Source organism: Haliotis rufescens, unplaced genomic scaffold, assembly GCF_023055435.1.
Source record: "Haliotis rufescens isolate VD_foot unplaced genomic scaffold, xgHalRufe1.0.p SCAF_18, whole genome shotgun sequence".
Classification (NCBI taxonomy): Eukaryota; Metazoa; Mollusca; class Gastropoda; order Lepetellida; family Haliotidae; genus Haliotis; species Haliotis rufescens.
The window spans coordinates 24,996,744-25,013,242 of record NW_025963868.1 but is presented as its reverse complement, the minus strand read 5'-3'; the positions used below and the strand labels follow the sequence as shown (position 1 = coordinate 25,013,242).

The window sequence follows — 16,499 nt, the reverse complement described above, 5'->3', positions numbered from 1 at the left end:
TTGACAGCTTCTTTTGTTGCTGAGTATATATGTTTGCACTGGCAGGCAGCGTGGCCGGAGATCAGAAGGTGACTATCACGGGCAAAGGTTTCGTCACGGTCAACACGACTGTCGAGGTCTGTGGAGAAAACTGTCAAGCCTTGGACACACCGGACCAGTCCGCCACACAGTTCGTCTGCCGGACACCGGCTAATGGTAAGTCCCTTCAATTCATCTGCTGAGATGCTTGTCCACGCCAAGACTGAATAATGAGTACATGAGTACAACTAATACATGAGTACAATGATTACATGGATACAATGAAAACATGACAACAATGAGTTTTGTTTGTTTGTTTGTGTGTTGTTAAACGCCAAACGTCGAGTCTTGGCCCCGTTCCACAAAGCGATCTTAGCGCTAAGACGATCGTAACTCCCCTAATTTGACATACACTTACCACAGTCGTAGCGCTGCGATCGCTTGGCGGTACGGGCATACACTTACGACAGTCGTAGCGCTGCGATCGCTTCGCGGTACGGGCATACACTTACAACAGTCGTAGCGCTGCGATCGCTTCGCGGTACGGGCATACACTTACGACAGTCGTAGCGCTACGATCGCTTCGCGGTACGGGCCCCTAGACAAGACAATCCAGTGATTGACATCATGCGTATCGATCTACACAATTGTGATACGATGACATGCATGAACCAAGTCAGCGAGCCTGACCACTCGATCCCGTTAGTCGCTTTTTACGACAAGCCTGGGTTGCTGAAGACCAACTCTAACCCGGATCTTCACGGGACGACTACAATGAGTATGAGCACTTGAGCACAGTTAGTACATGAGTACAATTAGTAATGAGTACAATAACTACCTGAATACAACGAAAACGTGAGAACATGCGTACAATGACTACAATGACTGTGTGAAGACTATTTTTCGTGTCCTGGCGTGATATTGATGGAATAAAGCTGATAGCGACGTAAAACCTTACTCACTCGCTGAAAAGGATATTCCCACGCTTAGCTTTTGGTTACCAGTTGATATCGGTCGGTCAGTTGATCTGTGGTCAGTTGGTGTTCAGTTTTCATTGGACGGTCCAGAGGTGCTAATGTGTAACTGGCCGCCTCCGTGGTCTAGTGGTAGAGCGTCCGCCCGGAGAGCGGAAGGTCCCCGGCCGCGTCATACCAAAAGACGTTAAAAGATGGTACTTGTTGTTTCCCTCTCTGGCGCTCGGCATTAAGGGGCTAAAACAAGAACTGGTCGGCTCGGAGTCAGTATACTGTGTCTGAGTGGGGTATTCATGTTCAACTGCGGCATGGTATCTCAGTGAGCTAGCACTATAAATCGGCATCAGACCGGACTAGTACAAGCAGCCACACAAACACACACACGTACATGCACGTCGCTATATAAGTGCAGTAACTCGTCCACGAGGTCTGTTGTTGCCGGGCAATCCTTGCATATAATTTTCTGACGTGTGTCTAACTATATCTGGCGGTATCTCATATTGACGCCTGTCAAGAAAGGTCAGACGTTTTCACCCAGCTAGTTACAAGAAGACCTAGTGATTAAGAATGATTGATTGATCGATAAATAGCGTACACACTTTTCCAAAAATGTTTTTTTTTGTGATAGGGTTGATTATATGTGACAGTTCCTCGCTCTGTTACAGTACCGTGCGTACAGAATGAGTGAGTGAGTGAGTAATTTGGGTTTAACGCCGATTTGAATATACCCAACGTGCCCAAACTGATGTTGATTTACCCAACGTGTCCAAACTGATGTTGATTTACCCAACGTGTCCAAACTGATGTTGATTTATCTAACGTGTCCAAACTGATGTTGATTTACCCAACGTGTCCAAACTGATGTTGATTTACCCAACGTGTCCAAACTGATGTTGATTTACCCAACGTGTCAAAACTGATTTTGATTTACCCAACGTGTCCAAACTGATGTTGATTAACCCAACGTGTCCAAACTTATGATTTACCCAACATGTCCAAACTGATGTCGATTTATCCAACGTGTCCCAATTGATGTTGATTTATCCAACGTGTCCAAACTGATGTTGATTTACCCAACGTGTCCAAACTGATGTTGATTTACCCAACGTGTCCAAACTGATGTTGATTTACCCAACGTGTCCAAACTTATAATTTACCCAACATGTCCAAACTGATGTCGATTTATCCAACGTGTCCCAATTGATGTTGATTTACCCAACGTGTCCAAATTGGTGTTGAATTATCTAATGTGTCCAAACTGATGTTGATTTATCCAACGTGTCCAAACTGATGTTGATTTATCCAACGTGTCCAAACTGATGTTGATTTACCCAACGTGTCCAAACTGATTTTGATTTACCCAACGTGTTCAAACTGATTTTGATATACCCAAGTGTTTCCTCACAGATGTGTCATCTGCGACGGCATGTGACGTGGTGGCCAGTGTCAACGGTCTGACGTCAACACTAGCTTCATCCTTCACCTACGACCCCTCCTTGACCCCGACAATCACCGGCGTGTCCCCCAGGCGAAGCGGCACAGGGGGTGGGATTTCAGTTACAATTACCGGTACTGGATTTGGGTAAGGGGAGAATATTATCATATCAACAATTAATAAAAAAGAAAAGTTGTTTTGTATTTACGTTTTCATTTTCTAGTGAATATTTAAGATTTTAACTTAGATGTCTTCGGTGACACTGACCTGACCTTCACCTTGTTTTAGGTCTGACTCGAGCGCTGTCAAGGTCAGTATTGGAGGCACTGATTGTCCAGTCAGCACCGTGAGTACCACCGAGGTTGTCTGTGTCACGGAAAGAAGCACGTCGCAGAAGACTAAGGTCAGGGTCGAGGTCAGCGGAAATGGCATCGCAAAGCAGGTAACGTGTTTTCATGATTCATCAAATGATATTATAATACCAAGTCGGACGATGTGACAATGGACAGTAAGTGAGTGAGTATGGTTTTACGCCGCTTTTAGCAATATTCCAGCAATATCACGGCGGGGGACACCACAAATGGCCTTCACACATTGTACCAATGTCGGGAATCGAACCCGGGTCTTCGGCGTGACGAGCGAACGCTTTAACCACTAGGCTACCCCACCGCCACAGACAATGGACAGTGAAATTGGACAGTGGCATGTGTAACATTGTGTCTTACAAGGATATAAATGTGACGATGGCTTACATGCATGTTACAATCATACAGGTGGGGCACGGGTGGCCCAGTCGTCTAAGGCGCTGCGATTCGCTGTGCAGAGTTCCGTCCCTTGGGCACCCCAGAAACCTATGATTGTGGGTTCGAATCTCGGTTCGCCCCGATTATGTTTCTAGGTTTGTCAGCACCATACCCGTGCTCGTGGGTTTCACCGAAGTGGTAAACGTCTGAGACCTGCATCACTTCAGTCTTTCCTCCCACATTAATCTGACACGCTGCGATATAACTGGAATACTGTTAAAAGCAGCGTTAGACCCAACTCACTCACTCACTAAAGAGCTAGCCCGTGGGATTTCCTGGTTAGAACTAGTAGACCCCTGCAACCTCTCCTGGTCGCAAGAGGCAACTAATTTATCAGGCTCGGTGACTTGGCTATTTGCGTAACAAATCCATACGGATACGTTGTTCATAGCAACAATCAAATAAACAAACAAACACATATCAACTGACATGTGATATTCTTAATGCTGTTAAGACGGAATACTGTTAATCTCGACTCACTGACCCACTTCGACAGGTTGACGCTGCCTTCGAGTACATAGACGTGTGGTCGGCCAAAGCTACGTGGGGAGGGAAGGATCCCCCTGGAGCAGGGGAGTTGGTCGTGGTGCCCAAGGGTCAGATACTGCTCCTGGACACCAACACGCCCGTTCTCAAGATGCTGCTCATCCAAGGTATGGTAGCATGAGTAACTAAAAAAACATTTACCATCATCATCATTATCAGAAGCAGCAGCATAACATCATCGTCATCGACATTTATTATCATCATGATCATCATCATCATCACTTCATCATCATCATTATTTAGCATCATCATCACAACCCTCACATCATCATCATCAGTATCATCATCATCATCAACAACAACAACATCACATCATCATCAGCAGCAGCAGCACAACATCATCATCATCATCGACATTTTTTATCATCATCATCATCATCATCATCAACAACATCACATCATCAGCAGCAGCTGCAGCAGCACAACATCATCATCATCAACATTTATTATCATCATGCTCACATCCTCATCATCAACATAACAATATCATCACTTCATCATCATCAACATTTATTATTATTATCACCATCATCACCATCACATCATCATCATCATCATCATTTAGCATCATCATCACAACCCTCACATCATCATCATCAACAACATCACATCACCAGCAGCAGCAGCAGCTGCAGCAGCAACAGCACAGCATCATCATCATCGACATTTATTATCATCATAATCCTCATCATCCTCATATCATCATCATCAACATAATAACATCATCACCTCATCATCAACATTTATTATTAGCATCATCATCAGCATCAGCATCATGTATCATCATCATAACCCTCTCATCATCATCATCATAACGCTCACATCATCATCATCAACATTAATCATCATCATCATCATCATCCTCACATCACAATTAATCATCATCATCATCATCATCATCATCATTATTATTGGGACGGCAGTGGTAGTCCATTTCTGGTGTCCTCCGTCGTGACATTGCTGGAATATTGATAAAGGCGGCTTAAGCCCAACTCACTCTCACTCATTCACTCTTTACATATGACATAGTTACCATGGAAACTTCGGGGAAACGGATAGATGCCGTGTCATTGTACCCCGAAGGCGTTTACCGTTGCCCACGCTTTCTGTCACCGGTTTATCTGGTTTCACTCGATTATTCTACAGGGGCATAGTGTTTGAAAGAGTGTTTACTGCCGCGTTAAACAACATCCCTCACTCACTTACTTATAAACATCCAAGAATGGCATCTGCGTTATCGTCCTCGTCGTTGTTAATTCAGGTGGTGAGTTGATCTTCGATGAGAAAGACGTGGAGCTGCATGCCGAAAGCATCCTCATCAATGATGGAGGAAAGCTTCAGGTGAGATGCAGTGTTGTTACATCAACGTGGTGAACACTCAATTCTCTGATTTGTTTAAAGCATGTAAACAAACTGGAAAATGTTTTTTTATGTAATTGAAGATTTGAAAGAAATGTTGTTAAATTTGATCATGATCTGAAAGGTAGTCTGTGGCTGGCTATTTTGTGTAAAAAATAAATTGGTTCTCTGTAGACTCGGGTAAGAAATGGATTTCTGAATACAATTTTATTTACATCAACTTTTAAAGGTTTAGAATAAGTTTAGCACAATCTAGATGCAGCTCTCATAGTCTTAGGATCGAAGGAGGCAGGCATAGAAACATAGCCAGAGAATTGAGAATATGTGAGCAATGTGGTTTAAGTGTGATTTAAGATGAGTTTCATTTTCTGTTAGGTTGTCCAAAATACGACCACCATAGAAGAAAATATATTGATCTGACTTGTTATGTACATCCCGATCTACAACAATTTATAACGATCGTGTCAAAAACTGATAAAGATACTCTTAAAAAATCAATGTTCATTTATCATGCTATGTTAATTAGAATATGACCTGTTAAACGGATATGTAACCATTCCGGAAAACAGAATTGTAATTATGGGCCTGAGGCCTTTTAGTATGGAATAAAACTTATCCTATCCTAAATGAATTTGCAACCATATGACCTCAACCATGTTTGAAATGGTGTTAATTTATGCCGAAAAAAGCTAATTTATTGATTATCAAAGATAAGATGCCTTAAGATACCTATCAGCAGTTGTCTATTGTGCGAACCTTTTTTCAATTTTTAAAAGTTTAAAGTCAAATTATACGTATAGAAATAAAAACATATGACGAAATCAACTGAGAAGTATCGTTTCCTTTGCTCCTCAGTGTATATACTAGTGATTAAGCCTCAACTCCTCTTGCTTCTCCTGGAGCAGAACAGGGCCCAAGCAGCCTGCATGACTACTGGTCGCAGTTATAACAGACCGAGTATTTGATACTGGGGGAGGGATGGGGACAGGCTGGGATTTTGTATCGTGGATAGATATTTTTCAGCTTCATCTGCAGATCTAGAACCATATATTTGTTTTAATTAGTACTATGCGCCTGAATATTTATTTAAGAAAATCACCTTGCAACAATGTACGTTTTGTGGCAGACAATGTATTTATTTCAACACGCCGAAGCATAATTATTTTAATATGACGCCCCCTTATATGAAACAGCATGGACAGTGGTGCACTTGAAACAAAATAAATTGAATGGGAATAATTCGGGGGGAAAATTGTGTTTGATAGCCAATAATTTGTCAATTAATTTTTATTTTTGTCACCAAATGATTCAGTTCAATGTATATTTTAAATACGTCAACATAGTATATATGAATTTGTGTTTGATAGCCAATAATTTGTCAATTAATTTTTATTTTTGTCACCAAATGATTCCGTTCAATGTATATTTTAAATACGTCAACATAGTATATATGAATTTGTGTTTGATAGCCAATAATTTGTCAATTAATTTTTATTTCTGTCACCAAATGATTCAGTTCAATGTATATTTTAAATACGTCAACATAGTATATATGAATTTGTGTTTGATAGCCAATAATTTGTCAATTAATTTTTATTTTTGTCACCAAATGATTCAGTTCAATGTATATTTTAAATACGTCAACATAGTATATATGAATTTGTGTTTGATAGCCAATAATTTGTCAATTAATTTTTATTTTTGTCACAAAATGATTCCGTTCAATGTATTTTTTAAATACGTCAACATAGTATATATGAATTTGTGTTTGATAGCCAATAATTTGTCAATTAATTTTTATTTTTGTCACCAAATGATTCTGTTCATTTTTTTTTAAATACGACAACATAGTATACATGTATATGCTTCAATAAACGGAGGAGAAATGTGCATCCTTGCACCCCACTCTGTAACCGCGAATGTAAATACATGTCCATGTTGCGGTTCCAGGTTGGTACGGAGGACGCCCCATTCCAGCATAAAGCAGTCATCACCCTTCACGGGACCCTGCGGGCTCCAGAGCTTCCCATCTACGGCGCAAAGGTACTCGCTGTCAGGAATGGGACATTGGACTTACATGGTTTGTTAAACTCTTCACAACTAAATTCTTATCGCCAATTATAAAACTGTATGAGATAACCTTATTTTCAAACTTTACAAAATACCAAACATAAGAGGCAGGACAGCGAATTCCGAAGCTTTAGGCTCGCCAACATCCAACACTGTTATTTTCGTCCCTAATGCGATCCGAGAATGTTCTGGTCGACGGTTCGGATCCAACATTCGCCCCTGTTATTCGTGGTGCAGTTGCCTCCCTTGGATGAAAGTAAATAATTACTGCCTCTACTTGCTTCCTTTCTCCAACCCAGCTGACAAGCCATGAAAGAAACACTATTTGACACGGCCTTGAACCCAACCTCCTTCCTCACTTGCCGCCTGCCTGTCTTGACTTTTAAACCCATAGAACCACGTTTCTGTATGGTCACGTACCGTACATTGACAGTGTCATTTAATATTTTCAGTATGAAATGCCTTCCGGCCCATTTATATGCAATATAAATAGCTAAACAATTTAAACAAGTTGTGGGGTTTTTTTCAGGAAAGCCAGTTGGGGTGACATGGACTCGCCTTGCTTCAACAGCCACAGCGGGGGCCACCACCATAACAGTCGAGCAACCACTCGACTGGTCAGTTGGGGACAAGATCGTCATAGCAACCACGGGTGGTAGACACAGCCAGAAGGAGTCCGAAGTCAGAGAAATCACGGCCATTTCTGCCGACAAGCAGACCTTGACCTTGAATACGGCGTTAACGTATGGCCATTTGGGTGTAACCTTGGCCTTCAATGGCGTGTCTGTTGACACAAGGGCCGAGGTTGGTTTGTTGACACATAATGTGGTGGTAAAAGGGTCAAGCAATGAACAATGGCAAGAGAAGATTGAAGCCTGTCCCGACGGATTTGACACTGGTGAGTCAGAGAGAACACTGTCGCAGTGGTTTACGTGATGTTTTGTATATGTATTTTTGACGGTCCAAGACATGAACAGGGATCCAAGCCTGGCTGGTTGGTTTGTGGTTTAACGCCGCACTCAGCAATATTCCAGCTATATGACGGCCGGCTGTAAATGATCAGGTCTGGACCAATGCAGTGATTGATCATGAGCATCGATCCACGCAATTGGGATCGATGACATGCATCAACCAAGTCAGCGAGCCTGACCACCCGATCCCGTATGTCGCCTCTTACGACAGGCATAGTCGCCGTTTACGGCAAGCATGGGTTGCTGAAGACCTAGATCCAAGCCTGGAGATATGTGTCACGCCTTGCTTGATTTTCACGACTTTTACTGATGTAACACCAGTGCTCTTACCTGAACACAAACACTCAACGAAACTTTTGTTGTTATCTGTCAATCAAACCACATGATACAGCGACTAACGGGATCGGGTGGTCAGGTCCGCTGATTCGGATGATGCATGTTATCGTGTCCCAATTGCGTGGATCGATGCTCATGATATTAATCGTTGGATTGTGTGGTCCAGACTCGATTAGTTACAGACCGCCGTCATATAGCTGGAATATTGCTGAGTGCGGCGTTAAACAACAAACCAACAAACTGATCCCGTTAGGCTAACGTCATATCTTCCTTACACCTGTAAGTGCTACAGACAATGACTGACGACAGTTGTATTTCACAATGCGAATAAACATGATGCGCGAAACATGTTACATTTGAAACCTCCGCCGTTAGTTCCAAAGGGCATTTCTGGTTATCAAATTCCAAATAACACCCTCAAATCTGGAATCACATGACGTTTATCCGAAAATAATTTCGATTTCAGGTGAGTTTGCCACACAGACCTGCTTCCAAGGGCGATTCGGTGAAGAGATGGGAAGTGACGAGTATGGAAGCCAAATTATGATCCATGCGCCTGTGAGAGATACGAACATTGCCATCGCCCGTTTGAGCTACATCGAAGTCACCAACGCTGGTCAAGCTTTTCGACTTGGGAGATACGCCATCCACTTCCATCTGAACGGGGACATGTCTCAGTCGTATGTCAGGTTCTGCTCCATACACAAGTCCAACAACAGGGCCGTGAACGTCCACGGCAGCCACAACACCCACATCGAACACAACGTCGTGTACGACATCAAGGGTGGTGCTCTGTTCTTGGAAGACGGCATAGAGACTGGCAACTTTTTCCAATACAATCTGGCTGTGTTCGTGCGTGCAAGCACTAGCCTGTTGAACGATGACATCACGCCAGCCTCGTTCTGGGTGACCAATCCAAACAACACCTTCAACCACAATGCTGCAGCAGGAGGAACTCATTTTGGGTTCTGGTACCGGATGCACACCAATCCTGACGGTCCTTCCAAGACAACTGCTGTGAGATGCAAGGAGGTCCCTCTCGGCAGCTTCAACAACAACTCCGCTCATTCCATGGGGTGGTTCGGAATCTGGATCTTTGAAGATTATTTCCCCACAGAATGTGAGTATCCTACATTAAACTCCGCACTGGACGGTATTTTACGTATGTCATTGCGTTTTCGGATATTTCAATCTGGGTAACGGTTTGAGATCCCGGGATGGGAATTTATCGAACAAAAACTTATCCAAGAAAATTCTTGAATAAATAATTATACTTCAGACTTTTAAATAAAAGAAATTGTCTGGCCAGAAAATTTAATTTTGGGAAGATGTTTGTCTTACATAAATATTCTTATAGGTTTAATAATATAAAATCTGGTTTTGCAACTTTAGCTGATAAAAAAAATTTAATCCATACTATCCCAGAATATCAAATTGTCGGACCCTTAATTGTGTAGTTTGGGTTATGATCCCCTTTGTAAGCGTCATACCTGTAATTTACCAACGTACCTTCGTCACATCGGGGTTTCTCCACCACATTAAGCTGACACGCAGTGATATAACTGAAGTACACAGGTTCCCATTTAGCTATCAGACACCAGGCACAGGCCGATGAAAGCGGGGTAGGACATGCTGTATCGTTTTTGAGTGGCTATGTTCGAAGCCCTACTGAGTATTTTAGTGGCTGTGGTACTGTGCAGTACTGCAAGTTAAGAAGGTGTAAATATTTTAGTGGCTGTGGTACTGCGCAGTACTGAAAGTTAAGAAGGTGTAAATATTTTAGTGGCTGTGGTACTATACTGCAAGTTAAGAAGGTGTAAATATTTTAGTGGCTGTGGTACTATACTGCAAGTTAAGAAGGTGTAAATATTTTAGTGGCTGTGGTACAGTGCAGTACTGAAAGTTAAGAAGGTGTAAATATTTTAGTGGCTGTGGTACTGTGCAGTACTGCAAGTTAAGAAGGTGTAAATATTTTAGTGGCTGTGGTACTGTACTTCAAGTTAAGAAGGTGAAAATATTTTAGTGGCTGTGGTACTGTATTTCAAGTTAAGAAGGTGTAAATATTTTAGTGGCTGTGGTACTGTACTTCAAGTTAAGAAGGTGTAAATATTTTAGTGGCTGTGGTACTGTGCAGTACTGAAAGTTAAGAAGGTGTAAATATTTTAGTGGCTGTGGTACTGTACAGTACTGCAAGTTAAGAAGGTGTAAATATTTTAGTGGCTGTGGTACTGTACAGTACTGCAAGTTAAGAAGGTGTAAATATTTTAGTGGCTGTGGTACTGTGCAGTACTGCAAGTTAAGAAGGTGTAAATATTTTAGTGGCTGTGGTACTATACTGCAAGTTAAGAAGGTGTAAATATTTTAGTGGCTGTGGTACTGTACTTCAAGTTAAGAAGGTGTAAATATTTTAGTGGCTGTGGTACTGTGCAGTACTGCAAGTTAAGAAGGTGTAAATATTTTAGTGGCTGTGGTACTGTACTTCAAGTTAAGAAGGTGTAAATATTTTAGTGGCTGTGGTACTGTACTTCAAGTTAAGAAGGTGTAAATATTTTAGTGGCTGTGGTACTGTGCAGTACTTCAAGTTAAGAAGGTGTAAATATTTTAGTGGCTGTGGTACTGTACAGTACTGCAAGTTAAGAAGGTGTAAATATTTTAGTGGCTGTGGTACTGTGCAGTACTGCAAGTTAAGAAGGTGTAAATATTTTAGTGGCTGTGGTACAGTACTGCAAGTTAAGAAGGTGTAAATATTTTAGTGGCTGTGGTACAGTACTGCAAGTTAAGAAGGTGTAAATATTTTAGTGGCTGTGGTACTGTGCAGTACTGCAAGTTAAGAAGGTGTAAATATTTTAGTGGCTGTGGTACTGTACAGTACTGCAAGTTAAGAAGGTGTAAATATTTTAGTGGCTGTGGTACTGTGCAGTACTGCAAGTTAAGAAGGTGTAAATATTTTAGTGGCTGTGGTACTGTACTTCAAGTTAAGAAGGTGTAAATATTTTAGTGGCTGTGGTACTGTACTGCAAGTTAAGAAGGTGTAAATATTTTAGTGGCTGTGGTACTGTGCAGTACTGCAAGTTAAGACGGTGTAAATATTTTAGTGGCTGTGGTACAGTACTGCAAGTTAAGAAGGTGTAAATATTTTAGTGGCTGTGGTACTGTACAGTACTGCAAGTTAAGAAGGTGTAAATATTTTAGTGGCTGTGGTACTGTGCAGTACTGCAAGTTAAGAAGGTGTAAATATTTTAGTGGCTGTGGTACTGTACTTCAAGTTAAGAAGGTGTAAATATTTTAGTGGCTGTGGTACTGTACTGCAAGTTAAGAAGATGTAATTGTTTTCCAGTGGCTGTTTTCGATGGTTTGGTTTCATGGAACAACCACAAGGGAGCAGAGTTAGTAAATGGCGGCAATATTCAATTCAAGAACTTCAAGGTCATTAACAACGAGGTTGGGATTGAAATCAAACGATTGGTAAACGTCAACAAGTATGACGAAACCGGACCAATGATCAAAGATTCACTGATAGCGGGTCGTCACGCAGATTTAACCCCGTTTGTCACGAAGAGCTCCCTAGGAATATCTCTACCATGGAAAAACGGCCTGATGTTGAAGAACCTTAAGATCGAGAATTACGACCGGGACAATCTGGTAGTGTTCGGCTTCTCTACCATGCAGGGCACATGCAGCGTTCTCTGTGGGGGCTTCACGGTCAAAAGCACCGGTCTCACGCTAACCAATGCTCCCCGGAAGTTCCGCTTTGCTTGGCAGCATGAGGGCGTCATGATTGACTTAGATGGTAGTTTCTTGGGCACTGCCGGAGCGTCCGTATTGCCCGACATGGACATTTTACCATCATCTCAGTGTACGGCCGAGGCTAGTTGCAGTTATGGGGTTCCTGCTAAAAAATGTAACCCTGGCGTTAATTTCCATCGCTTCGCCTCGAATAATCCTAAGCCCGTCAGTCTCGAGGCCAAGAAACTGCGTTTCACAAACGCTGCGGGTGACAGCGTGACTTCAGATTTCGCTCTCAAGAGGGTGACACATAAGCCCGGCTGGATGGTGCTTCTTGTCGATGGGGAGAAGTATACACTCACGTATGACGACGCAAAACATCTCACTAACTTCAGCTACGATGCGACAGCGTACAGATTTCTGGTACGTCCTAATGGAACCTTGTTTTACAGTATGTCACGTTTTCCGTTGAGGATAAATTTATGTTAAGCCGTGTTTTTTCAGCATCAAATTTAGTGCCCACATTTTGGTAACATACGTACACCATTCTTTATTTGTTTTTTGTTTGTTGTTGTTTTACGCCGCACTCAGCAATTTTCCAGCTATATGACGGCGGTCTGTAAATAATCGAGTCTGGACCAGACAATCCAGTGATTCATATCGTGAGCATCGATCTACGCAATTGGGATCGATGACATGCATCAACCAAGTCAGTAAGCCTGACCACCCGATCCCGTTAGTCTCCCCTTACAGCAAGCCTGGGTTGCTGAACACCTATTCTACCCCGGATCTTCACGGGCCTCTTTATTTGTACTCATATGTGTTTGTTTGTGTTTTGCTTAACGCCTGACTCAGCAATATTCAAGCTATATAACAATAGTCTTTAAATAGTTATTTTTCTATTTTGTCTTTTACCGTCCACCCGCACTTTCTAAAGGTGAACATGTGTGAGGCAAACCACCCAATGAATGGGTTGTCTCCCTTGCCGTACTATTTTACTCCAACCAGTTTGTTGTTTAACGCCGCACTCAGCAATAGTCCAGCTACATGACGGTGGTCTGTAAATAAACGAATTTGGACCAGACAATCCAATAATTGACATCATGAGCATCCACGCAATAAGGATACGATGACATGCATCAGCGACCCTGACCAACCGATCCATTTAGTCGCCTCTTTCGACAAATATAGTCGCTAAGCTTTGGTTGATGAAGAGCATTTCTCACCCGGATCTTCAGAGGCGTCGGGTAGCCTAGTGGTTAAAGCGTTCGCTCGTCACGCCGAAGACCCGGGTTCGATTCCCGACATGGGTACAATGTGTGAAGCCCATTTCTGGTGTCCCCCGCCGTGATATTGCTGGAATATTGCTAAAAACGGCGTAAAACCATACTCACACTAGGATCGAGTAAGAGCTAAGAGACGTACGTCCGCACGGCGAACTGACTCGACTTGGTGGCCGAGTCACCCATGGTCTTGGCTTGTATATCAGCCTTGGTATTGTAACATTCAACTGGCTAACACTATAACACCGGCGCCATTCCGGGCTAGTACACAGCCACACACACATTCATATCGCGATGTAAGTGAAAAATCGAGAGGGCGACGTTGAACCCCATTTCACCTCCCCTTTTCTATGTGCACAGACTGACTGACTGAACAACTGTCTGAATTGACTGATACGCTATGCGATATTATAACAGATATATAGGTCGGGATAGTATGCCACCCGCTTCCTCTGTTACTATAAAAGGGTCGTTCTGGTCTCTGAGTTATGCGACCGCCTCTGTGGTCTAGTGGTAGAGCGTCCGCCCGGAGAGCGGAAGGTTCGGGGTTCGATCCCCGGCCGCGTCATACCAAAAGACGTTAAAAGATGGTACTTGTTGTTACCCTGTCTGGCGCTCGGCATTAAGGGGCTAAAACAAGGACTGGTCGGCTCGGAGTCAGTATAATGTGTCTGAGTTGGGTATTCATGTTAAACTGATGCATGGTATCTCAGTGAGCTAGCACTATAAATCGGCATCAGACCCACAGGCCACACACCACACACGTGCATGCACGTCGCTATATAAGTGCAATAATCTTGGACGCGACGTTAACCCAATTTCACCTCACCTCTGAGTTATGCGTAGATCGACACTAGGGTAGAGGTGTCGGCGTACGCATTATGATAAAGACGGTGGCGTTGTCTCCGTACCGTACGATTCTCATCTCAGTGTTGTTATGTGTGTGCTGTCAATGTGTTTTTAACAGAGCAACAACCACCTGACGATATGCCAACAGGCAGAACGCCCTGATCGTTTCTACATCGGCAGCTCCCCTATCAACGAAACCGTTGGAGGTATCAACGTCAACACCGCCGTCAACGGCGCTTGGTCTTTCGACGACAGCCTAAACCAACTCTGCTACTTCAGTAAGCTGAATGACTATAACCGCCTTTATAATCGTTCATCTGATGTCGAAATAAATTAAAAATCCATAAGGAATCGCCTGGAATTATGACAGAAAATGGTGCATTAAAATTGCCTTGGAAAACTGCAAATATATGATGATGTTTATCGGGCATCTTCATATGATTGGCAACCAACCTGTTTTCGTTGGTTGGTTGGTTGTTTTGTTGTTTAACGCCGCACACAGCAATATTCCAGCTATATGACGGCGGTCTGTTAATAATCGAGTCTGGACCAGACAATCCAGTGATTAATATCATGAACATCGATCCACACAATTGGGATCGATGACATGCATAAACCAAGTAAGCGCTTCTGACCACCCGATTCCGTTAGTCGCCTTTTACAACAAGCATAGTCACCTTTTACGGCAAGCATGGGTTGCTGAAGACCTATTCAACCCTATTTTCGAGAGAGAGATTTTCCTAAGTATTGAAGGCCTCGTGGCCAAGAGTACAAATTCTTTCATATAACATGAGTACGATAGTGGCATGTGGATATATTACGTAATTTCTAAATATACAAGTGTAAAAGTATTTTCTAACGCATCCAAAACTTCTACCAATGCAATGACTAAGTACAGAAGTGTCGTTAGTCAGGATCTTCAAATTGTAAGGGAGGCAAGGGTGGTCCAGTCGCCTAAGGCGCCGCGATTCGCTGTGCAGAGTTGCGTCCCTTTGGCACGCCAGAAACTTATGATCGTGGGTTCGAATCACGGTTCAACCCGATTATGTTTCCATGTTTGTCAGCACCATACCCGTGCTTATGGGTTTTACTGAAGTGGTAACGTCTTAGACCTGCGCCACTTTCAGGCTTTCTTCCCACATTAAGCTGACACGCCGTGATATAACTGGAATACTGTTAAAAGCGGCGTTAAACCCAACTCACTCACTCATTCAAATTTTAAGAGAAAATCACCTTTGCTACCTTGGTTAAAATGTAAATATTAGTAACAATATTTTGTCTCGCTTCAGCAGGTCTAGCTACAGACACTGATGACTAGTGAAATAACATATCTACTGGTGCTCAGGACTTGTGAAAAGCGTATTTCTTAGGCTGGCACTTTGTATTTCAGTATCGCACAAGACAGAAGCCCGGAAGAAGCGCGCTGCAGAGTCCAGCGAGGACAGAATCTTGAAGGTCAATTCCATCAAGTGCTTGCACAAGAACTGTATTCCTCCGCCGGATTTTAAAGAACTGAACAAACGGCCCGATAACGCACTTCTGTATTCCGACACCAAGACGTGGGACTTCCAGGACAGTCAGAAGCCACAAGCGAATGAGGATGTCACCATTCCAGAAAGTAGGCATTTGCAAGCTTTCACTCCTGTTTCAGATACCTCCACTACAGACACCGTTTGAACTTTACCTGTTTACCTAGTCTGTCTTACAGACCCTGTTACAAATATATATCAAATACAGCCCATGCAAGTCTATAATGTTTGGCAAGTCTAGATCACTGCAGTATCAGGAAATATCTGAAAATGAAGAGAGTCAATGGGCTCCCTTTTATTTTATTTTTATTAAGATAACTGAACAACTGTTTTTTCCTGTACGAGATGTTCATTTCAGAGACTGGATGTTAGTCTACAGTTTACTCCCAATTGTGTGTGAAAAAACAGGAACAACTTTTAATTATACGAGCATTTTCGGACACAGATATTTTAAAAGGTTTTTAACTTGTTTTAAATCGGTATGACGAGGAGAAGAATATTTCATCCAGTCGGCTGTGTCTGAGTCTGTGATCTAGTGGTAGAGCGTCCGCCTGGAGAGCGGAAGGTCCGGGGTTTGATCCCCGGACGCTTCATACCAAA

The 16,499-nt window shown here is 42.7% G+C and overlaps 1 protein-coding gene across 5 annotated transcripts in view; it reads left to right on the top strand.

Moving 5' to 3' along the window:
* Nucleotides 1–16,499, top strand: part of LOC124132985 (fibrocystin-L-like) — a 153,579-nt gene that overhangs the window by 104,861 nt on the left and 32,219 nt on the right. For all 5 annotated transcript variants that reach the window (XM_048398465.1, XM_048398463.1, XM_048398464.1 and 2 more), the window contains 11 exons: nucleotides 46–195; nucleotides 2,400–2,574; nucleotides 2,716–2,869; nucleotides 3,727–3,883; nucleotides 5,038–5,117; nucleotides 7,086–7,215; nucleotides 7,735–8,103; nucleotides 8,979–9,632; nucleotides 11,850–12,661; nucleotides 14,489–14,648; nucleotides 15,761–15,988. In XM_048398465.1, coding sequence (XP_048254422.1) covers nucleotides 46–195; nucleotides 2,400–2,574; nucleotides 2,716–2,869; nucleotides 3,727–3,883; nucleotides 5,038–5,117; nucleotides 7,086–7,215; nucleotides 7,735–8,103; nucleotides 8,979–9,632; nucleotides 11,850–12,661; nucleotides 14,489–14,648; nucleotides 15,761–15,988 — 3,069 coding nt within the window. The remainder of the gene's footprint in view (nucleotides 1–45; nucleotides 196–2,399; nucleotides 2,575–2,715; nucleotides 2,870–3,726; nucleotides 3,884–5,037; nucleotides 5,118–7,085; nucleotides 7,216–7,734; nucleotides 8,104–8,978; nucleotides 9,633–11,849; nucleotides 12,662–14,488; nucleotides 14,649–15,760; nucleotides 15,989–16,499) is intronic.